The sequence below is a fragment of the Trichomycterus rosablanca genome, chromosome 25 (assembly GCF_030014385.1).
Source record: "Trichomycterus rosablanca isolate fTriRos1 chromosome 25, fTriRos1.hap1, whole genome shotgun sequence".
Classification (NCBI taxonomy): Eukaryota; Metazoa; Chordata; class Actinopteri; order Siluriformes; family Trichomycteridae; genus Trichomycterus; species Trichomycterus rosablanca.
The window spans coordinates 8,083,165-8,107,872 of NC_086012.1; the positions used below are offsets into that span (position 1 = coordinate 8,083,165).

The window sequence follows — 24,708 nt, forward strand, 5'->3', positions numbered from 1 at the left end:
ATGATTTTACTTTAAATTTAAAGTCAACTAAAATGTCATCTAAGCTCTTCCGTTTTAATTTAGATTATTATTAGCTATTAAATGGAATAATCTTGCTTACATAAAGTGTTATTGTCATTAAAAGGAATTCCACTTCATAATGATAGTACACCACCTGTAGTTTACACTCAGTATCGGGGCGGCATGGTGGCTAAGTGGGTAGCACTGTCGCCTCACAGCAAGAAGGTCCTGGGTTCTATCCCCAGGGGGCGGTCTGGGTCCTTTCTGTGTGGAGTTTGCATGTTCTCCCTGTGTCTGTGTGGGTTTTCTCCGGGTGCTCCGGTTTCCTCCCACTGTCCAAAAACATGCAAGTGAGGTTAATTGGAGACACTAAATTGTCCAAGACTGTGTTCGATATAACCTTGAGAACTGAAGAACTTTGTGTAATGAGTAACTACTGTTCCTGTCATGAATGTAACCAAAGTGTAAAACATAACATTAAAATCCTAATAAACAAACAAAAGAAAATCAGACCATTCTGATGTATCATTTCTAAATAAAGACTTTTTTTGTCACATTTCTATTATTTTCACTCTAAACTGTTATTACTCTCATTATTATTAGAGATTATATGCGCACATCTTCACAAACAATGATGGGGCTGATTTGATTGAGCATTTCGAAGTGGAGGCTGGCTTGACCGCTCCAGTAAATGCTGAATAGTGTACCACAGCGCCCCCTACTGCTCAGGTGCGACGCATTTGTACGAGTCGGGATGCATGTGAGAAAATCTGACACTAAATGACATACGGCGCCAGAACAGTGCCAAAAGTCACGTCCATGGTTTTAAAATTGGATGCTCTAACGAGCTTATGGTCATGTATACACATACGTTTGTCCATATAGTGTATGCAATCATGATGTCCAGCCCTGTGCCATAAACCCAGTCGATCACTGTACACACAAATATGCTTTCTGTGCACACACAAATTAGCACACACACTCTAACTTTGTTTTTTAGTTTGATGACAGTGAGGATGACTTTGAGAGATTTGATACGGATGATGAGTCATCATATCGCAGAGATTCTGTGTACAGCTGCGTTACTCTGCCCTACTTTCACAGTTTTCTTTACATCAAAGGTACAGCAGAAACTTTTACCTATTTCAGTATATTAATTTAAATTTTATTTCATTCTATTATTTTCTATTTTCTGTAAAACTGTGTTTTACATTGTTTTTTTTACTGTAAGTGGTAAACAATGTATGTGTTGATTAGGTGGGCTGCTAAATTCCTGGAAGCGGCACTGGTGTGTGTTAAAGGATGAAACATTTTTGTGGTTTCGGAGTAGGCAGGAGGCTCTAAAGCAAGGCTGGTTGCTTAAGAAAGGTGGGGGGTTGTCCACACTCTCCCGCCGCAACTGGAAACGTCGCTGGTTTGTCCTTCGCCAGAGCAAACTCATCTATTACGACAACGATGCCGAAGAAAAGATGAAGGGCATGCTGGACATACATGAAGCCAAGTAAGGACCCATGTTTCTCAGCAAATGTATTACATCAAGAAATAAAGGTCTGGGCTACACTGCAAGAGATAACAGCATGTTTGTCTTTACAATCTAGTCATTTGAGATTTGTAATTAAAACTCTCCAACAGAATTTGCTCAGACCAGTCTTAGATGTGGCAGCTTGAACATCCTTTGCAATTAAGATTTTAAAACCATAATTTCAAACATTTACAGTCATGTGAAAAAGTTAGGACACCGCATGAGAACCTTTGTCTTTTTGAACATATTTAAACTTATGAACAATTGAGCTTAATTTGAACAGTACTGAGAGATTGAGCTTATATAACTAAACAAAAAAATGTTACAAATTACTTTTAAACACAAGTTGTAAAATGTAATGAACAAAAATAGAAATTTATTGTGAGGAAAAAGTTAGGACACCCCCACATTTATTACTACTTAAAATGTCTAAAATTAGAATCCGGTGCACCACATCAACTGCAATGATTAGACCATCGTTAGAAGACATTGAAGTTTCATTTAAACCTCAGACATTAGTTTGGTTTGCTCTTGATTGTTGAAGTGAGTGATATCACCATGGTGAGATCTAAAGAGCTCTCTGAGGCCTTCAGACAGAAGATTGTAGATGCATACGAGTCTGGGAAGGGATTTAAAAAGATCTCAAAACTATTAAAAAAAATTAGCCATTCCACTGTCCGGAAAATAATTCACAAGTGGAGAACATTTAAAACAACTGCCAACATGGCCAGGTCAGGCCATCCTAGCAAGTTCAGCCTAAAAGCAGATCACAAGATGCGTAAAGAAGTCTCCGATAATCCTACAATATCATCACGGGACCTACAGGTAGCTCTTGCCACAGTTGATAGCAAGGGACATGCATATACCATCAGAAAGAGACTGCAGAAGTCTGATTTTCATGGGAGGTGTGCAAGGAGGAAACCCTTGCTGTAAAAAAAACATTAGGGCAAGATTAAAGTTTACCAGAGAACACCTAGACAAAGACCAGGACTTCTGGAACAATGTGCTTTGGACAGATGAATCCAAAGCTAAATTATTTGGGCACAGTAACAGAGAACATGTTTTGCGCAAACCAAACACAGCATTTAAGCACAAGAACCTCATACCAACTGTGCAGCATGAAGGTGGAAATGTCATGGTTTGGGGCTGCTTTGCAGCAGCAGGGCCTGGCAAGCTCTCCATTATAGATTCCACGATGAATTCTTCACTGTATCAGAGGGTGCTTGAGGAAAATGTAAGACTATCTGTCCAAAAAACTGAAGCTGAAGTGGAGGTGGACCATACAGCATGACAATGACCCAAAACATTCCAGTAAATCCACCAAGAAATGGCTCAAAAGAAAGAAATGGAGAGTTTTGGAATGGCCAAGTGAAAGCATAACTGTAGGTTTGATGCAGAACCAGAAGAAGAAAAAACACACCTGCATAGATTGTATTACTCTTTCGTTTTCTTTCTTTTAGAGAAGTCATCGATAATACAGGGAAAGAAAACGGAATTGATATTGTGATGCCTGAGAGAACATACCACCTTATAGCGGACACTGCAGAGGATGCCAGGTAATTAGAAGTGTGTGACTGTGTGGTTGAATGTCTATCTAGTCTGACCTTTTAAAGTTATTCAGGGTGTCTTAAAAGTAAGGGAACACCCATATCAAAGACACAAGCTGTGGCAGATAGTGTGCAAATGGAGCCGAAAACCTTTCTTCAATTTACAACACACACTCACATTCATGCACAGATCCCACCCCCCCAGAAAAGGGGGGACCTATATTCCAACACTTTTGCATTTGATAGTCAGGGATATGATAAATGTTGGGCTGATGTAGTTACTCATAGTACACATGAGTAAATACAGCAAATTTGATCACACATAAACACCTGAGTAACTTAAAAAGTGTCCACACACTTTTGGCCATAAATTGTGACTTTTTTGTTTAAAAAAATAAGAGAGAGAACTGAGTGTAAAATGTTATTTCTGATTTTCTGCTTTTCTGTTTGTGCTCTGTAGCCACTGGTTTAGCGTGTTGAGTCAGGTACACACCTCCACCGAACAGGAAATCCGAGAGATGCATGATGAGCAGGCCAACCCACAGAATGCCGTGGTGAGTATGCACACAAATACTGTACACACCCATAGAATAGAAAAAAATCAACATAAACAAACAGAATACAAAGTAAATAAATTAAAAAGTAAATCAGGGAATTAAAAAGAAGTTCATGTGTTTATGTCGATGCATATTTTCTTGGGAAAATTTCAAGATTCTGGGCCTCATATCAGCAGGCTCACATAAACACAGCAAAAGATTCTGTATGCATTGTGCCTCTCACTGCCTCTAGTCTTTATGGGAAGGCTTTCCATAAAATGTGGGATTTTCCCTATTTAGTTAAAAGAGCATTTGTGAGGTCAGACACAGATGATGGCTGAGGCCTGTTTAATGGCATTAAAGTCATGGCTCTGTGCAGGCCATGGATTTCCTCCGCACAACTCCAAACTAGGGCACAATCATGATAGAACAGATAAAGGCCTTCCTAAAACTGTTGCCACAAAGTTCCAAACATATGGTTTATTTTGTATAATTGATTATGTACAGTGGCACTCGGGTAGCACAGCTGTGAATTACGCTAGTCTACTACTGATGAAATTAAGGGTTTTAATCCCCAGAGGTGCGATGAGCCGGTTGGGTGTCTACATACATATTGGCTGTGTCTGGTGAGGTGGCTTTCTGGCTGCTCCCCTATTAGGGGTCACCACAGCGGATTATTCTGGCTTACATACCTGACTTGGCACAGTTTTTACGTCGGCTGTCCTGCCTGATGCGAACGTCCTTATTTCATCTGCGCTTGGGACAGGCACTGAGTGTGCATTGACAAGTCCACCTCCCAATGACTAGACTGCATGCCCCCCAATCTCATCTGTGTAGATGCCCAACTGGCTGATAGTACAAATTCCAAGGGTCTCATATTAGCTGTAGTAGGTTAGTGTATGTATAAATAGGTAATAATGAATGTCCTTATATTAGCTATACACTGATGAGGCATCACATTATGACCACCTTAATAGACCCAGACTCCACTAGACCCCTGTAAGTGTGCTGTGGTATCTGGAACCAAGATGTTTGCAGCAGATCCTTTAACTCCTGTAAGTTGCGAGGTGGGGCCTCCATGGATCAGACTTGTTTGTCCAGCACATCCCACAGATGAACCATTTTTGCTTTGTGGCAGGGCACATTATCCTGCTGAAAGAGACCACAGCCATCAGGGAATACCATTTCCATCAAAGGGTGTACATGGTCTGCAACAATGCTTAGGTAGGAGGTACATGTCAAAGTAACATCCAGCAGAACATTGCCCAAAGCATCCCACTGCCTCCCCCGGCATGCCTTCTTCCCATAGTGCATCCTGGTGCCATGTGTTCCCCAGGTAAGCCACGTGATGTGAAAGAAAACGTGATTCATCAGACCAGGCCACCTTCTTCCATTGATCCGTGGTCTAGTTCCAATGCTCACCCTGCATTGGAACTGCATGGGCACCCTGACTGGTCTGCGGCTATGCAGCCCCAACAAACTGCGATGCACTTTGTATTCTGACACCTTTCTATCAGAACCAGCATTAACTTTTTTAGCAATTTCAGCTACAGTAACTTGTCTGTTGAATCAGACCACACGGGCCAGCCTTCGCTTCCCACGTGCATCAGTGAAGCTTGGCCGCCCGTGACCCTGTCGCCGGTTTACTACTGTTCCTTCCTTGGACCACTTTTGATAGATACTGACCACTGCAGACCGGGAACACCCCACAAGAGCTGCAGTTTTGGAGATGCTCTGACCCAGTTGTCTAGCCATCACAATTTGCCCCCCTGTCAAACTCGCTCAAATTCTTACACTTGGCCATTTTTTCTGCTTCTAACACATCAACTGTTTGGATAAAATGTTCACTTGCTGCCTAATATATCCCACCCACTAACAGGTGCCGTGATGAAAAGATAATCAGTGTTATTCACTTCACCTGTCAGTGATCATAATGTTATGCCTGGTCGGTATATTAGTGTCTTGTAACTCACTCACATGGTTGATGTTTCTATTGACACTGTAGTATTTTTTGTGTGTCACACTGGTGCCTCATTATTAAAACAGTTTGTTGTTTAAACACAAGTTCCTCTTTTTTTAGGGCACGTTGGATGTAGGCATGATTGACTCTGTGTGTGCATCAGATAACCCAGAGAGGTATCCATACGCATACACACACTATATATACATTTCAGACTCCTTCACTGTGTGTACACTTTATTGTGGACTTAATTTTTAATGGATATAATTATCATATTTACCCATCACTCTACAATTAATGCCTTACAATGTCTTAATGACTTATGAATTTAATTGGTTCCAAAGGGCTGTTCTTAAGTCAAAATGTTCGTTAGTTAAACCTATTTTTCCCATAAGAAATAATGTAAATAGAATTAATCCCTGCCAGACCTCCAAAACCACCCCCTTACCTAACCTTTCTAATGTCTTTAATTGTCTTTTTTTGTTATAAATACAAGTATATTTTCCCTTAAATCTTAAATTATAGAATAGACATTACTGTAATAAACAATAATAAACAACAATACACAGTAGTACTGTACATAAAACACACATTTCAGTACAGTACGTGTGCAGTACCATACACTATAATAAATGTCCTTCTTTTTATATAAAATGTATCTACCAGAAACAACAACTCTCATATTTCTCTATTATTTCCCTCTTTATTTCAATAGTATTTTATTTAGTAGGTGTAATTGCACGGAAGAAAGACTACTTTACTGAGCTGAATTCCTTCTTCTCTCTCACTCACTGTCCCCTCTGTCTGATACACAGTGACAGCTACAGGCAGGAGTAATTATACAACACAACAAATAGTGATTTTTTTTTTCATTTTCTCAACACTACGCTTCCTCTGCACTTTCTTTGGGGACATTTTATTATTGAATTTTACAAAAATAAAGAAAACACCGGAAAAACACCGTCCGCTGTCCGAATGTTCGCTCACTATATATAGAGAGAGAGAGACGGCTGGAGTCAACTTGTTCGTGACGTCACGTGTTTCGCGGATTTCTGTTCGTAATCCAAAATTTGTTTGTATGTTAAGTTGAAAAAGATCATTCGTAACCCAAAATGTTTGTATGGTAAACAGTTCGTAACTCAAGGGTCTACTGTAAAAACATGCATTTAGAGTAAGTTGAAAAATGAATAAAAAATATGAAATTTCTTATTTACAAAAATAATCAGCCTTTTACTAGTTTGTAGGAGCCCTTTTGGCAGCAATTACAGATGCTAGTCCTCTAAAATACACCTGGATTTGGCCAGTTTATCCCGTTCTTCATTGCAGATCCTTCATACATAGTCAGATTGGATTGTGAGCATTTGTAAACTATCTGCAGCATCTGTAGACATGAATCTCTTCTCTGCACAGATGGTTCAAGTCTGGTTTTTGGCTGGGCCACCCAAAAAATTGCCCTAAAGCCACTCCAGTGATATTGTAGCTGTGCGATTTGGGTCATAGTTATGTTTACATTGTTATGTAAAGATAAACTATTTACCCCATTTGTCTGCCCTCAATTGTTATCAGTCTTTTACAGCTAAGAAGCACCCCTATGGCATGATGCAGCCACCATCATGTTCATTAACCAGGTGATGTCATGTCCAGACATGGTGCTTGCTGTTCTGTATGAATAGTTAAATTTCTCTCTTATCAGACCAGAGAATCTTTTTTGCCAGGATCCTTTACATGCCATTTATCTAACTCTAACCTCTTCTGCTGGTCCCTACCACATGCCATAGTCTTCTCGTCCTCTGGTATTAATGGGTCTTGGCTGTTAGCTGTTTGTGGCTTGTCTCTTCTTAGATTTGACACATATCAAAGTCACCTAGGACCTTGTTTGATCATATCTGCTGCATTCTACAACCCCAAATCAGAAAAAGTTGGGACATCATGGAAAATGTTTCTTACATTTACTTTTATTTCATTGCTGTCAGTATGAACCTGAGATATTTAATATTTTGTCTGGTCATTTCAGTTATTAATAAACATCAATTCCTGCATTTTAGGCCTGCAACACATTCTAAAAAAAGTTGGGACAGTAAAGCATTTACCCCTTTGTAATGTCACACACTTAAAAGATGTTTTGGCACAGAGGATACCTAGCGATTTAGTATTTCAGGTTTTATTTTGTCCCATTCTTCCTGCAAACATGTATTAAGATGTGAAAGTACAGGGTCGTTGTTGCCGCATTTTTCATTTCAAAATTCTCCACACATTCTCTATTGGGGACGGGTCAGGACTGCAGGCAAGCCAGTCCAGTACCTGTACCCTCTTCTTCCGCAGCCATGCCTTTGTTATGTGTGCAGCATTGTCTTGTTGAAAAATGCATGGACGTCCCTGGAAAAGATGATGTCTTGAAGGCAATATGTTGCTCTAAGATCTCAATTATTAATTCTGCATTAATGCTGTAATCACAGAAGTGTAAATTACTTTTACTAAGGGCACTGACACAGCCCCATCCAATAACAGACCCTGGCTTTTGGACTTAATGCTGATAAGTCGGGATGGTCCTTTTCCTCTTCGGTCCGGAGCACACGGCGTCCATTTTTTTCCCAAAAAAGACCTAGAATGCTGATTCATCTGACCACAGTACACGTTTCCACTGTGTGATGGTCCATCCTAGATGCCTCAGAGCCCAGTGAAGTCGACACCACATCTGGACATGGTTAACACAAGGCTTTTTTTTGCACAGTAAAGTTTTAAGTGGCATTTGTGCATGTAACTCTGTATTGCTTGATAAAGGTTTGCCAAAGTAATCCCTCACCCATGTGGTTATATCAGCTATTGTTGAGTGGCGGTTCTTGATGCAGTGCCGTCTGAGGGATAGAACATCATGGGCGTTCAGCTTAAGCTTGCGCCCTTGGCCTTTATGCACTGAAATTCCTCGATTCCTTGAATTGTTTGATGATATTGTGCACTGTAGAGGGAAAAATACACAAATACCTTCTAATCTTTCTATGAGGTACATTGTTTTTAAACATTTCAATAATTTTCTCACGCATTTGTTGGCAAACTGGAGACCCTCTGACCATCTTTGCTCATCAAAGACTCAGCCTTTCCTGGATGCTGCTTTTGTACCAAATCATGATTACAATCACATGTTGACATCACCTGTTTGGAATCACATTATTATTTAGTTTTTTCACCTCATTACTAGCCCTAAATTGCCCCCGTCCCAACTTTTTTGGAATGTGTTGCAGGCCTGAAATAAAGGAATGGAGGTTTATTAATAAATTACATGAAGTTGACCAGACAAAACATGAAATATTTTGGGTTTAAACTAGGGCTGGCACCGATCCGATACTCCGATATTGCCCCAAATCACTGGATCGTATATCGCAAGAAAAAAAAGTGTGATCCGATTCTGTTGCTTAATGTAAATAACACTTACTGTAAATAAGGCCATTGTTTGTGTAAAGCAAATAACACACGAAGATACGTTTCAACTGTTGTGTCTGCCTGTCTACAAATAAATTCAGGTCCACACCGTTATACGGACTCTGTTACTTCATCTTTATTAACTCCCGCTACACCCATTCGTTCATGCACGTAACACGGGTGCGAAGCCAACTAGTGGTAAAACACCCTTACTGTTTCCTTTACCAGGTATATCAAAATAAGTCTCATTCAAAGTACGTATATAACCAAACATTACACCAACAGTGTCGTTTATTGCCAGCTCACTCGGCAACTGCCGTAACAAGGTGCATCTTGATGACATCATTAACATGTGCCACTGATCTACAACTCCTCTGCAACAGCCATTCAGAAATTAAAACACAATGATCTACTTAAACTTTTAGCATTAAAAATAAAGAAAACCTATCTTGTCCCAGCTTGGAGATATCTCACATCCTCACCGATTAATCCTGACAGCTGTCCTCTTCAAAATCCATTTAATAAGTGCGCTTTGGTTTTTAATAATCTAAACAGACAGACAGACAGAACTTTAATGGAAAATCTCAACCAAACTCTGTCAAATCTAATTGGTCCATCGCGTTTGATTGACGTCCACACTTTGGACGACACGCCGTAATAATAACAATAATAATGTTACACTTATATAAAGCGAGATGTGTCACATGAACAACAGCTTGAACGTAAGTGAAACCAAAAATGCTGCTAAATGTGTGTAAAACTTAAAATAAAAACAGCAGTTTTGCATAAGTGTGATTTTGTAGGTTATGTATTTATTGCTTTAGAATATTTGTTTCACAGTCTGAGCATTGTTATTTAGACAGCTAGTTTAACCATGGTGCATTGAGACATGTATTCTTACTGCTTAGTTGTTTGAGAGGAGAACTGACGGTATCGTATTGGTATCGGTATCGGCAGATACTCAATTTGTGGTATTGGTATCAGACATAAAAAAGTGGTATCGAGCCAGATCTAGTTCAAACTGTCTACAGTCAAATAAAAGTAAATGTAAGGAACACTGCATTTTTATTTTATTTGCATTTTCCATACTGTCCAACTTTTTGTGATTGGGGGTTGTAATATATCTAGGACTTTCACATCCACAGTCATTATGAACATTGGCATAAGGGTTTTAGTGGATGTTTCTAACGTTTTGGCTCATCAGTGTATTTTTTTCCTTCTTTTCTACAGTCCCAAATTGATCAAATGGTTTTCAGTTGCTAGCAAGCTAACATTTAGCATGTTACCTAAAATGAATTTAATTTAATAAATGTATTAAAAAAATTAATGTAATAAATATTCATCAAAATCCTGAAAAAGTAGAATGATAAACTATACATAATGTTTTACAATATGACACCAGAAACAAAGCATCATTCACATTAATGTGTCACGGGGGGGTCTACGGCTAGACAAAGGGGCGGACACACACGCAGAGATGGGAACTAAATCAAGGATATATTTATTAGGAACATAAGCTATTTACATAGTAACATAAGCTAAGCACACGGCTAGTAACATAAGCTAAGCACACGGCTAGTAACATAAGCTAAGCACACGGCTAGTAACACAAACTAAGCACACGGCTAGTAACATAAGATAAGCACACGGCTAGTAACATAAGCTAAGACAAAAGACCATACCTAGTCCCACACGAAAGCACACAAACCGAAATAACGTCCAACAGAAGTCCAGTGTCACCAAACAGAGTTCCACCACAGACAAAACCAAGTTCAGTTCAGTTCAATAGTTCTCAGAGTCTGTAGAGGGGCTGCCTCCTTTTATTGAGACCAAAAGCGCCATCGGGGGGCGCCAACTTGAGACCAAAAGCGCCATCGGGGGGCGCCGACTTGAGACCAAAAACCAGCTGCGTGGAGCCTGGCGAAGAGGCGTCCGGAGTCAGCTGTGAGGACCTTGGCGAAGAGGCGTCCGGAGTCAGCTGCGAGGACCCTGGCGAAGAGGCGTCCGGAGTCAGCTGCGAGGACCCTTGCGAAGAGGCGTCCGGAGTCAGCTGCGAGGACCCTGGCGAAGAGGCGTCCGGAGTCAGCTGCGAGGACCCTGGCGAAGAGGCTTCCGGAGTCAGCTGCGAGGACCCTGGCGAAGAGGCGTCCGGAGTCAGCTGCGAGGACCCTGGCGAAGAGGCGTCCGGAGTCAGCTGCGAGGACCCTGGCGAAGAGGCGTCCGGAGTCAGCTGCGAGGACCCTGGCGAAGAGGCGTCCGGAGTCAGCTGCGAGGACCCTGGCGAAGAGGCGTCCGGAGTCAGCTGCGAGGACCCTGGCGAAGAGGCGTCCGGAGTCAGCTGCGAGGACCCTGGCGAAGAGGCGTCCGGAGTCAGCTGCGAGGACCCTGGCGAAGAGGCGTCCGGAGTCAGCTGCGAGGACCCTTGAGAAGAGGCATCCGGAGTCAGCTGCGAGGACCCTTGAGAAGAGGCATCCGGAGTCAGCTGCGAGGACCCTTGAGAAGAGGCGTCCGGAGTCAGCTGCGAGGACCCTGGCGAAGAGGCGTCCGGAGTCAGCTGCGAGGACCCTGGCGAAGAGGCGTCCGGAGTCAGCTGCGAGGACCGTGGCGAAGAGGCGTCCGGAGTCAGCTGCGAGGACCCTGGCGAAGAGGCGTCCGGAGTCAGCTGCGAGGACCCTGGCGAAGAGGCGTCCGGAGTCAGCTGCGAGGACCCTTGAGAAGAGGCGTCCGGAGTTAACTGCGAAAATCCTGGAGAAACGTCATTCAGCTGCGAGGACCCTTGAGAAGAGGCGTCCGGAGTTAACTGCGAAAATCCTGGAGAAACGTCATTCAGCTGCGAGGACCCTTGAGAAGAGGCGTCCGGAGTTAACTGCGAAAATCCTGGAGAAACGTCATTCAGCTGCGAGGACCCTGGAGAGGCGTCCGAAGTCAGCTGCGAAAACACTAGAGAAACATCACTCAGCTGTGAGGACCCTGGAGAGGCGTCCGAAGTCACTTGGGAAAACACTGGAGAAACGTCATTCAGCTGCGAGGACCCTGGAGAGGCGTCCGAAATCAGCTGCGAAAACACTGGAGAAACGTCATACAGCTGCAAGGACCCTTGAGAAGAGGCGTCCGGAGTTAACTGCGAAAATCCTGGAGAAACGTCATTCAGCTGCGAGGACCCTGGAGAGGCGTCCGAAGTCAGCTGCGAAAACACTAGAGAAACATCACTCAGCTGTGAGGACCCTGGAGAGGCGTCCGAAGTCACTTGGGAAAACACTGGAGAAACGTCATTCAGCTGCGAGGACCCTGGAGGACCCTGGAGAGGCGTCCGAAATCAGCTGCGAAAACACTGGAGAAACGTCATACAGCTGCGAGGACCCTGGCGAGGCGTCCGAAGTCAGCTGCGAAAACACTGGAGAAACGTCATTCAGCTGCGAAAACACTAGCGAAACATCACTCAGCTGTGAGGACCCTGGAGAGGTGTCCGAAGTCACTTGCGAAAACACTGGAGAAACGTCATTCAGCTGCGAGGACCCTGGAGAGGCGTCCAAAGTCAGCTGCGAAAACACTAGAGAAACATCACTCAGCTGTGAGGACCCTGGAGAGGTGTCCGAAGTCACTTGCGAAAACACTGGAGAAACGTCATTCAGCTGCGAGGACCCTGGAGAGGCGTCCAAAGTCAGCTGCGAAAACACTAGAGAAACATCACTCAGCTGTGAGGACCCTGGAGAGGTGTCCGAAGTCACTTGCGAAAACACTGGAGAAACGTCATTCAGCTGCGAGGACCCTGGAGAGGCGTCCAAAGTCAGCTGCGAAAACACTAGAGAAACATCACTCAGCTGTGAGGACCCTGGAGAGAAAATTCTTGAGAAACTTCTTGAAACAATGGTGAGGACCCTGGAGAGGTGTCCGAAGTCACTTGCGAAAACACTGGAGAAACGTCACTCAGCTGCGAAAACACTGGAGAGGCGTCCGAAATCAGCTGCTTGGACCCTGGATATGCTTCAAAAGTCAGCTGTTTGGACCCTGGAGAGACTGGACTCGGCTGCGAAAACACTGGAGAGGCGTCCGAAATCAGCTGCTTGGACCCTGGATATGCGTCAAAAGTCAGCTGTTTGGACCCTGGAGAGACTGGACTCGGCTGCGAAAACACTGGAGAGGCGTCCGAAATCAGCTGCTTGGACCCTGGATATGTGTCAGAAGTCAGCTGTTTGGACCCTGGAGAGACTGGACTCGGCTGCGAAAACACTGGAGAGGACTTGGAACTGTTTGACTTCGACACAGGCGAACATGAACACAGCCGAACTGGCAGGATACAATCATAAACTTTCCTAACCAAAGAATTAGACTGACTACGAGCCAAGGAAACAGACGGACTTGGCAAAGGACTCACTCGAACCCGAGTACCTGAAAATGGAGGCGGCAAACAAACAAAAGGGCCCCTGGAGCCCTTGGGGTCAGTACGAGGCACAGGACTATACAAACTATCCTGAGTGGCTCCTAACAAGAACTTGGGACGGTCACGAGCAATATGAGCAGGCACTGGCACCCGGACCACATCTGCAGTGGGCACTGGGGAAAATTGAGGTTCCCCAGCAGGCACTGGATGCCGGGCATTAGCTGCAGTGGGCACTCTGCTGCGTGGAGCATCTCCTATGGGTACGGGAGGTTTCACCAACTTCCCCATACCAAACTCGAAGGGGTTCTTGCCTGAAAATTTGGCTCGCATGAGGCCCTCAAACTCCTTAACCGAGACAAGCGCAGCTCCCCTCTCAGACCAGAGCTGCCTAGCCCATTCTCGCGCAGCACCCCTCAGCCTTGACATCATGAACAGCACCTTTTGTGTTTCAGAAGGCTGAGGGTCGAGAAGGTTTTGCAGGTAGAGCTGGCTCTGAAGCAGGAAGCCCTCGACCAAAAGGTCGCTTCCATCATAGGGAGCTGGCTTATAAAGCAAGAAGGTTAGAGGAAACCCCATGGAGTCAAACTCCGGAAACCCTAAAACCAACATCTCGCTGCGTCCTAGGCAGGAGAACTATTATGTCACGGGGGGGTCTACGGCTAGACAAAGGGGCGGACACACGCGCAGAGATGGGAACTAAATCAAGGATATATTTATTAGGAACATAAGCTATTTACATAGTAACATAAGCTAAGCACGGCTAGTAACACAAACTAAGCACACGGCTAGTAACATAAGCTAAGCACACGGCTAGTAACACAAACTAAGCACACGGCTAGTAACACAAGATAAGCACACGGCTAGTAACACAAGATAAGCACACGGCTAGTAACATAAGCTAAGCACACGGCTAGTAACATAAGCTAAGCACACGGCTAGTAACATAAGCTAAGCACACGGCTAGTAACATAAGCTAAGCACACGGCTAGTAACACAAACTAAGCACACGGCTAGTAACATAAGCTAAGACAAAAGACCATACCTAGTCCCACACGAAAGCACACAAACCGAAATAACGTCCAACAGAAGTCCAGTGTCACCAAACAGAGTTCCACCACAGACAAAACCAAGTTCAGTTCAGTTCAATAGTTCTCCGAGTCTGTAGAGGGGCTGCCTCCTTTTATTAGGAGCAGCTGGAGCTAATTAGCCCAGGAGAGCCAATCAGGAATGGGGTGTGGCAGGAGACAGAGTGTGCTCATGGAGAGGGGGGCATGGCACATTAGGAGCACCAGAGCACACAGTGGCTCAAAGCGTGACATAATGGACTAGTCAGCGACAGGTCAGCTGCTCACTATTCCCATCTGACTGCGAATTAGTCACTGGTCATGGAAACTTGAAACTTGCAATTTTTACTTGCAAAATATATTACACAGAAAATACATCACATGTAAACCATATCAAGAAGCCACAAAAACTGGAATTGTCAGGGATTCATTTTTACTTTTTTTCTTGCCTCCATTATTTCAACCCCCCTTTCTCCTCCACATCCTTGATATTTCTCCCTCACCATCTGCCTTTTTATTTCATCCTCTCTCTCTTTTACTTTTTTGTTCTTCACAGGCCAAACTCCTTTGTCATCATCACAGCTCATCGTGTCTTGCACTGTAATGCTGAAAGCCCAGAGGAGATGCACCACTGGATCGCCCTACTGCAGCGCTCTAAAGGAGACACCCGCGTCCAGGGCCAAGAGTTTATCATCAGGGGTGAGAGTTTAGTCTATTAGTTCATACCCACACATCATGTCTTAAAAATAGGACCACAGACATGCACTAGCATACTGTTATATTAGACCATAACGAAGTATATAAATGTTATAAGGAAGCTGTAATCTTACCAACAGTCTAAAATTCAGCCTGGACCACTCCTGCATCATTATGCTTTTTAGAAATAATTTTGTGTTCTTCCTTTAGTTTTAGTTCCAGTTACCTTATTTTCTTTCCTTCTTTTTTTCTCTATCAGGCTGGTTGCATAAAGAAATTAATGGTAGTAGCCGTGGCAACTTAAGATTGAAGAAACGTTGGTTTCTGCTTACTCATAATTCCCTGGACTACTATAAAAGTTCAGAGCGGAATTCTCTTAAACTCGGCTCTCTTCTGCTAAATAGCCTCTGTTCTGTGCTGCCCCCTGACGAGAGAGTGAATAAAGAGACTGGTTAGTACACACACGCACACACACATGCACAAGCACAAACAGACATACAAACTTAAACTCTGTTGGTTTATGTTGGTATGTGAATGACCATAGTGAATGACCATTGTGAATGACTATTTCAATTTTTAGTTCAGGTGTTTAAGCCACACTCAGTGCTAAAAGGTGTGTGAAATCAATTATATTAAATAAATGATATGCTTTACATTTTGTCCTAACAGTTTGAAGTAGGCCCTTCACAGTTTTAGCATAACTGTTCCACTGTGTGTTTGGTATAGAGGTACTCCAGTGGTCTGCCCAGAGCTTTGAACTCAAGCCTATAAAAACTTTTTTAGCAGGAAAGAAGGGTGTATTTACTAGTTGAGAGAATTACACACAATTACTGTTTTCTTTTTTGCATTTATCATCCAGACATTACTGGGGGCCTGTCCAGGGTGTGTAACTGCATTGTGCCCAGTGATGAAAATGTATATATGTGTGTGTGTGTGTGTGTGTGTGTAGGTTACTGGAGTATAACAGTCTTCGGGCGTAAGCATTCCTACAGACTGTACAGTAAGCTGCAGAGTGAAGTGTGTCGCTGGGCCAGTGCTGTGCAAAATGTTATTGATAGCAAACCACCCATAGACACACACACTCAGCAACTCATCCAGGACATTAAGGTAATTCACACAGCCACTAACATTGCAATAACATTTTCACAACACTTTGCTAAAATTAGCTCAGTAAAATTTAGTGCAGTTGTTAGCGCAGTAAATAAATGCTTGTGACGTATTATTGTAGAAGGCTTTAATAAAACTTTTTTTAAAAGGTGTGGAGGTGATAGTTGGAACTTTAAACGTGGGCACTATGACTGGTAAAGGGAGAAGGCTAGCTGATCTGATGTAAAGGAGTAGGGTTGACAGCTATTTGTGCAAGTGGAAGGGGAGTAAGGCTAGAAATGTTGGAGGTGGGTTTAAACTGTTCTACCATGGTGTAGAAATGTGAAAGGAATATAGCTGATGAGGAGGTGTGAAGAACAGAGTGGAGGAAGGTGCATACAGTGGGATTATATCCTATGCAAGAGACACAACCTGAAAGAGATTGGAGCCTGTAAGGTGGTGGCAGAGGAGATTGTCAGAGGCCCTCCTCGATGGGGGGTACAGGCATCAGCAGTGACAAGAGAAAGGTATGCTACAATTGGCGACATAGATTAGGTGTCATGTGATGCCACTCTCTCTAGGTTGCATTGTTTACAGTGTTTCCAGGTTAGTCTATGAATCCATCACAAGTCTAATCAGCATGAAACAGTTCCCGATAATAAATGAATAAAATTAGTGTTTAGTGAATAAATTCACTGATCTTTTGGCCTGCAGGAAATATAGGTTAAAATTGTTGTTTGTTAAAACTACATAAAAAAAAAATATCCATGCATTTTAGGAGAACTGTCTAAACTCCGAGGTGGTGGATCAGATTTACAAGAGGAACCCAATACTGCGCTACACACACCATTCCCTACATACACCACTACTGCCTCTGCCCTATGGGGATGTCCATCACAGTTGTAAGTACCACACATTTTTTCTTGCACTTTGGCAACCTTTGCCGGTGCGCCAGAGACCTGCTTTGACATGTGAAGCTGCTGCCAGCAGTAGATACACCTGACTGGAATGTTTTCTGCTTTGTAGATGAAAATGGAAGTAGCTACAGCACCTTGCAGGGCAAGGCTCTGAAACTCTTTAGCACTATTCAGCAGCTTGAGGGTGCGTCCGACCCTATATTGATCATCCAGGGTCTTCTTCAGACAGCACATGACTTGCGACCCCTGAGAGATGAACTCTACTGCCAACTCATCAAACAAACAACCCGGCCAACAGAGCCAAGTGGCCCCGCCCACATCAGTGGCTGGCAGCTTATATCCTGCTTGTGCTGTACATTTAGTCCCACCTCTAGGAGCATCCTGAAATACCTCAAATTTCACCTCAAAAGGTCAGTGGTTCTCTCTTTGTGTGCACATCTGCATGTGCACCCTCTATCATGAATCTTATGTCAGTATTACAACAGATATACATATGTAATAAAGAAAGCAAAAGTTGGTTTAAATTAATGATTATTAACTTATTGATTATTTTGATTGATTGACAGGACACGCGAGTTATACCCAGGTACAGAGATGGATCGATATGCTGTTTTTTCCCAAGAGTCATTGCGACATGTGCGTGCCCGAGAGTGTGTACCTTCACGCGAAGAGCTCAAAGCTATTCTCAACAGACAAGAAATGACCTCAACTGTATATTGCCATGGTGGAGGATCCTGCAAAATAGTCATTAACTCACACACTACAGCAGGAGAGGTACACAAGTTCCATTAACAATTCCCAGCTTAACTGTCAATATGAATTTCAATTCAATACCATGTTATTATGTGTTTTGTCATGTGTGGGTTTGTAGGTGGTGGATAAGTTGTTGAAGGGTCTTGCTATGGAGGACAGCAGGAACATGTTTGCTCTGTTTGAACACGATGGCAGCACAGACAAGGCCATTGAGGGCCGCACCATAGTGGCAGATGTCCTTGCCAAGTTTGAAAGGTCAGTTTGAGTTCTTTTTATTTCACTTCTATGAAATACCCATTTTTTCTCGTTTTAAAAGGTAGGTTTTACATCATGGCACTCGAGTGCTGCAGTATATTACGCTCAAACTGAGATGTCAAATGTATCTCTGCCAAATGTATCCTCAATTCCTGTAACTAAACGTTAAGCCTTTTCTAGAGATATTTGTGTCTATATAAGCTCTGAATTAATGAAGGCATTTCAAACTTACCTTGTCTCTTGTCTGAGTGCTTTTCCTGTACGGGATTTACAAAGTTTTTTCTCTCCTGATCTATGTCTATAGAAGGGACTAGTGCTTTAGGTGAAAAGATGCAGTCGGCTACTGCACGTGTCGGAGGGGGCATGTGTCAGTCTCGCTCTCAATCAGGGCAGGGACCAGCATCAGTAGAGAGAAAGTATAATGTAAATGGGTAATTGGGTGTGCTAAAGTCGGGAGGAAAAGGGGAGAAAATGCATAAACAAAAATTTTTTTTTTTTAAATGGAACATTTTCAAATGTTGTTGTGCTTGCACAGTTTGAGTCCTTTGAAAGGATATTTGAAGTATCCATGGTGCTGTTACTATTTTTGCACTTCTGCAGTCTTTTAAATTAAAATGCAAAAAAAGAAATTTGTGTCTTTTTTCAGTGGCATTATACAAGAACAAACAAAATAAATCACAATCGAGAATAGTTAATAAATTTGCAAAGAAACAAGATTGAATTTTTTAGCAATATCGCCAAGCCCTAGAAGGGACGTCTGTGTAGTAACTTTAGGCTGCACCTAAACAGTCAGACTCATCATGACCCTGACCAGAATAAAGCAGCAGTAAAACAATTGAAATGAAATGAAAAAATATGTATTGATTTCATAATTTTATAAAATTTGGAGGCGCTCAGGTGGCGCAGCGGTAAAAAACGCTAACACAACTTGTCGGTTCGAAACTCAGCTCTGCTGGGTGCCTACATGAACAACTATTGGTGTTGTTCATACAGGGTGGGAGCCGGACAGGGATCTCCTCGTAACTAAGGCAATTACGACTTCTGCTGGCTGATTGATGGTGCCTGCACGGGGTCGAGGAATAATGTGTTGATCAGGGTGTGGCTCTCTGTACACAAAGCTGATCCGCATATAAATTTGCCTCGTGCAGGTGAAAAGATGCAGTCGGCTACTGCACATGTGTCGGAGGGGGCATGTGTCAGTCTCGCTCTCAATCAGGGCAGGGATCAGCATCAGTAGATAGGAAGTATAATGTAAATGGGTAATTGGGTGTGCTAAAGTCGGGAGAAAAAGGGGAGAAAATGCATAAACAAAAATATAAAAAAAAAAAAAAAATGGAACATTTTCAAAGGGTTTTAGTGTCTATGTTCATTGTCATATTCTTTTTTATGATAGTAAGTGCTTTTTACCTTTTGAGTAAAAGATGTCGACCAATAACTCATTGGCAGTTGTAAATAATGTTTTTTAGGACCTGCCTTTTTATTTACATTTTTGGCAAAACTAAATATGTGAAAGATTAGTTGGTGGAGTTTTAATTTAATTAAAATTAAAATGTTAAAATCAGGTCTGATTTCACCGTATGACGTTTTCTTAAGGACTGCTTTACTACATGTCATTATCATTATATCCAGTCAGACCAGACACTATTTTATTCTTTCTCTTTCAGATTGGCAAATGGAAAAGATGATCAAGCTGAGGAATGGAGGTTATATTTTAAGCTATACTGTTTCACAGACACTGAAAACATTCCTGTGGACAGTGTGGAGTTTGCCTTCATGTTTGAACAGGTGCAGTTTCTTACTCAACATGATGGATTTCATCTGTTTTTGATGTCGTCATGTCTCTTTCAAATTTTTAAAACCTTTGGTAAAGGTTTAAGAAAATGATCATGAATAAACATGCAATAAACATATTTTTAAGGGTCAGCACACGTAATTTGTAATTTTCTCATGAAACAGGTCATGGTGCAACCTATTAAAGAGTTTTTTAAAAACTTTAGTTGTATGCTGTTCATTAACATTTCAGTGGATGCCAAACAATGGCACAAACTAGTGTTCAAAAATGATTTTGATAACTGTTTCAATTTTCAGAGGAATAAATTAATTTCAGCTAAAGGTTGGATTTTTCTCATATTTCTAGTGTGTGGTTAAGCTAATTACCCACGAAAACATCTTTTAATGACTTTTTGTGAGCTTTACCAAGGGTAGAAAAAATTCTGGAGCTAAATGTAATTTTAGGAAGTTGTTTATAGGAATTTATTAAGCTCTGCAGAACTGAATGAATGAACGATTTTAAGCATTATCACCTCGCAAGTCAAATTTTTCTTACCTTTATTTTCTTACCTTTTTCCACTGCGTGTTTGTTCTTTCTGTCAGGCCCATGAGGCTGTGATCACTGGGCAGTATCCCGCTCCTGAGGAAACTTTGCAGTTCCTGGCAGCTCTTCGACTTCAGTATCTTTTTGGGGACTATTCTACCCAGACAGCTTTGCCAGATCTGGAGCAGATGTTCCCTGTGGCACGTCTCCGTGCTCGTATTCAGCGCTTCTCTAGCAGCACTGCCTCGGCAGGCCCTGAAAAAAAGCGGGGCAGTTTCTTAGAAGGCACTCTAAGACGGAGCTTCCGGGGGTCGCTGGGGCGGCAAAGACAAGTGGACGGAACTGCTGCAATTGAGGCCTGGTTTCAGGATGAGAAGGCAGAGCTTAGAAGCTGTTTGGTTGAGAAATGGAAGAAGCTACAGGGAATGAGTCAGAATTATGCCATAATCAAATACATGGACTTGGTCAGAGAGTGGCAGGGTTATGGGTCCACACTGTTCAACATGGAGGTAAATGATGCATATGCACACACATACACACACGTATAAGGATGTAAACACAGAACAAAATTAACCTGTACATTTGATGGCTATGATTTCCTGTTGTTAAGCAAAACGTGTTAGCTGCTATACACACAGAATAGCATGAACAAATCATTGCTTCATGCTTTCAGTTTTTATCCATCATTGCCTCACAGAAACATGGGGACTGTTTTTGTTTTGCTAGCTTTGTGTTTGGTTTTTGCTGCCAAATGCTAACAATCTTGTCAAATGTTGACAAGCAATGCCTTTTTTGGAGTTTATCATGCTGACAGTGGTAGTTTAGCTGTTAAGGTAGTGGACTATTAATCAGAAAGTTGCTGGTTTCAGCCCCACCATAGCCAAGTTGCCACTGTTGGACCCATAAGCAAGGCATGTAACCCTCAGTTGCTTGTCACAATTGTAATTTGGTTTGTATACAAGTGTCTGCTAAGTGCTCTTAATGTTTTGTCGGTACTGAACAAAACTCAAGCATGCATTAATCCATGTAATAGATGCCTAAACAGACTGTCAGGTCATGATTACATTACATGGACAAAATGTTTTGGACACCTGACTTTGGGCTTGTTGGACAAAACTATTGGCATTATATGCTTAAATGCTCAAATGATAAAAAAAATCCAAACAAATGTAGCAAAAATCAGCCAACAGTTGAAAAGGCCAACATTTGTCAGGGTATGGACATACATAAGTGCACACAGCATGGGTGACTTGCATATTGTTTAAATCTCAGTAGTGGTGGTGGCCAGCTGGGGGTCTACACAGACATGACTGGCTATGCCTGGGGAAAAGGAGTGGCCAAAGCCCTGTGATAGGTTGGCGCTCTGTCCTTGCCTTGCACTCAATGTTTTTCACTGGAATCGGAACAGCCTTTAACCTGACCAGAACAATGCTGTCGATATGAAAGAGGATCATTTTAAAATGTATCTATATCATAGAGATTTTTTTCATCTTTGTAATGTTACATAAAAACTGTCTGTCTTTCTTTCTCTGTCTCTCTGTCAGTGCATGGATGGTGTTTACCCTGCAGACCTCTGGCTAGGAGTGAGTCGTACGGGGGTGTGTGTGTATAAGCAGGGAGAAGCATGGCCGTTGGAGGTGTTTTCCTATGAGGCAATTTTGTCTTTTGGAGCTCCACAGCCCAACATTTACAAGATCAGTGTGGAGGGAAGAGACCTCCTTTTCCAAACCAGTCAGGTAATATAACAACTCAGCAATCGATCTAGTGCACATTACATGGATTTAAACAGCAACTCACACACACTGAGATACTGTACATTTCACATTACATTAATGTAATTATTTTCAATCAGTGTTGTTTGGGTCATACAGGTTTGTGACTCCAACAACATCTATTACATGTCCAATTGTAGATGAGCATTACACACTACACTGACACGTAGAGATCCGTAGCAGCCAAATTTATGCCTCAACAACCTTTTTTGTGCAAACTAAAAAAAAAATCCTAAATTTTAACTAAAGGTGACATGGTGGCATTAGGGTCCCGGAGATCTGTATTTAAACCTTGCACCCATTCAGTTTCTTTAAGTATGATGTGATGTTCCTGTGGGGTGACTGTAAGTACTCTGGATTCCTACCATCTCCAAAAACATGAGCATGCAAAAGGTGGACTTGGTGCTTTAAAATGTGTCTAAAGTGGGTGGGTGGTGCCCTACAAACATTAGTAACTGAACAGGTTTTACTGTATCTCCAGACTTACCACAACCCTGGTCAGAAATAAGTATTGGTCAGAAACAATGTAGTAACACATCCGGCACAGGATGCTGATCCATCGCTGGGCTCCGATCATCCCCCCAGACACAGCCAATCATGTCTTTATGTAGATGCCCAACCAGATGATCCCAGCAGTGTTTACCTGGGAACAGGCACGTGACAGGCGGGTTCATACATGCCGACAAGGTTTATGCTAGCATGTACCAGTTTTTGGACAGTGAGGGTGACATGTGACAAAGGTTTCCAAAGTGCAGCAAGAAAGTAAATATGCAGTAAAAGTTAATGTCTTAATAAAACTTAGAAATACTTTCACATTTTTTATTACATCAAAACATTGCTGACAGAGGCTAAACTACAACAGTCTGGAACTGTGAGGGGATGTTGTGGACTTACGCTATACACTTGTTTCATTCGATCTACTAAAGAAAATGGCTGTGTTGCAATTCTACATGGGAAATAAAAGCTTGTCAGTCAGCATGCATGTATTTGTGCTAGTTGATTTATTTCAGTGTGTAATATTTCGTGGTTGTGTGTGTTTTTGTGTGTGTGTGTGTAGGTAATGGACATCGCCAAGCTGATGAAAGCGTACATCAGCATGATTGTACAGAAACGCTTCAGCACTTGCCAATCATTCAGCAGCCAGTGCAGCAACTGGTGAACGCTCTGAACTTTAAACACACCCCTACACTACCCTCAGATAGACAAATTGTGAGTTCAGGCTGGGTTTTTAGACATTTTCATATGAAGTGAGACTAGTAAAGCCTCATAAAAACAAACAGTAATTATGTGGGGTTGAGTATTGTGTACATAATCACACTTTATTTACAATTTACCTGAAAGTGCCTGAAACCACAGAAGATGCAGTGCAGCAATACCAAGTGTCTTTAAAAACTCGAATTTTTACCAGCATGAATTTTCACCAGGTTTTTTTTTTTTTTTTTTTTTTTTTACCAGTGCCATTTACATTTCTGATGCAGTTCTGTGTATGTAGCAAATGTTACCTGAAGTGTTCCAGAGGTGCTAAGTAAGCATTTACAGATTTATTTAGTAGCATTTCACTGGAGTTCTGCAGGCAGAATCTCCAGCCAGACACACACACACACATACACACACACACACTCCTCAGTGCCTCTTTATAATGTATGTGATTATAATGTGCAATGACGTATAAAAAGCTGTATATTTTTAAAGAATCATGTTTTCTGTTAAATGGTGAAATGTGTTTTATCTTTATCCCAAAGTACTTCTGCAATCTTGTAATATTTTGATGAAAAAAACTACTTTTTAAATGCAGTAAAACACCAGCAATCTGAACCTTTCTGTGTATAAGCTGTAGGTAATAAAAAAATCAACTTCAGTGTCAGTTGTCATTTATAAAACACATCCATCAAAAACCACCCTGTTTAATTTACTAAAAGCCTACATATAGGCAACTGATAAACTGTTAGTCTAAGATTTTTATATTTATATCTTTTATATGCCATTGGGTTGTTCAACTTTCATTTCATAATACTATTTTTTTTCATAAACAATTACTATTATAAATATATTCAGATTCAAATATCATAGTATGATTCATGATGAAACCAAATGACGGACCTAGTGAGCATCTAAACTACGCATCAATATGACATTCAATCCTCTTGGCTAATTAAATGCAGAGAAATTCCACTTTTTCAAAAAGTGGGTGAACGTAAACAAAACAAGGTGCTCTGGTGATTAAAATTACAGGGTGAATGCATATTGCATGTTTCTATAAAATGCATAGATTTTTACAAAATATCTTTGTGTTATTAGCTAGTTAGATCAGATATTAGAAGTTCTCAACCAATTCTGCTGTAAGTGAACACACTTATCTGTACTCACTAAAATCTACATATTGTAATAATATCAATTAACTTCATTTTGGTGTCTGCGAGATATCTCACAATGGATGTCAGCTCATCATCTAAAACTTAATCCCAGCAAGACAGAGATGTTGCTCATT

General features: G+C 41.9%; 1 protein-coding gene across 1 annotated transcript in view; it reads left to right on the forward strand.

The window, feature by feature from the left end:
* Window positions 1-24,078, forward strand: part of myo10 (myosin X) — an 85,414-nt gene extending 61,336 nt beyond the window's left edge. Inside the window, exons 26-41 of the mRNA XM_062987399.1 lie at window positions 1,001-1,121; window positions 1,258-1,501; window positions 2,983-3,078; window positions 3,530-3,623; window positions 5,686-5,741; window positions 14,984-15,126; window positions 15,383-15,574; window positions 16,073-16,230; window positions 16,988-17,111; window positions 17,236-17,536; window positions 17,693-17,900; window positions 17,998-18,134; window positions 19,799-19,919; window positions 20,508-20,957; window positions 21,993-22,184; window positions 23,278-24,078. Coding sequence (XP_062843469.1) covers window positions 1,001-1,121; window positions 1,258-1,501; window positions 2,983-3,078; window positions 3,530-3,623; window positions 5,686-5,741; window positions 14,984-15,126; window positions 15,383-15,574; window positions 16,073-16,230; window positions 16,988-17,111; window positions 17,236-17,536; window positions 17,693-17,900; window positions 17,998-18,134; window positions 19,799-19,919; window positions 20,508-20,957; window positions 21,993-22,184; window positions 23,278-23,379 — 2,739 coding nt within the window. The 3' untranslated portion in view covers window positions 23,380-24,078. The remainder of the gene's footprint in view (window positions 1-1,000; window positions 1,122-1,257; window positions 1,502-2,982; window positions 3,079-3,529; window positions 3,624-5,685; window positions 5,742-14,983; window positions 15,127-15,382; window positions 15,575-16,072; window positions 16,231-16,987; window positions 17,112-17,235; window positions 17,537-17,692; window positions 17,901-17,997; window positions 18,135-19,798; window positions 19,920-20,507; window positions 20,958-21,992; window positions 22,185-23,277) is intronic.
* The last annotated feature ends 630 nt before the right edge of the window (window positions 24,079-24,708 follow it).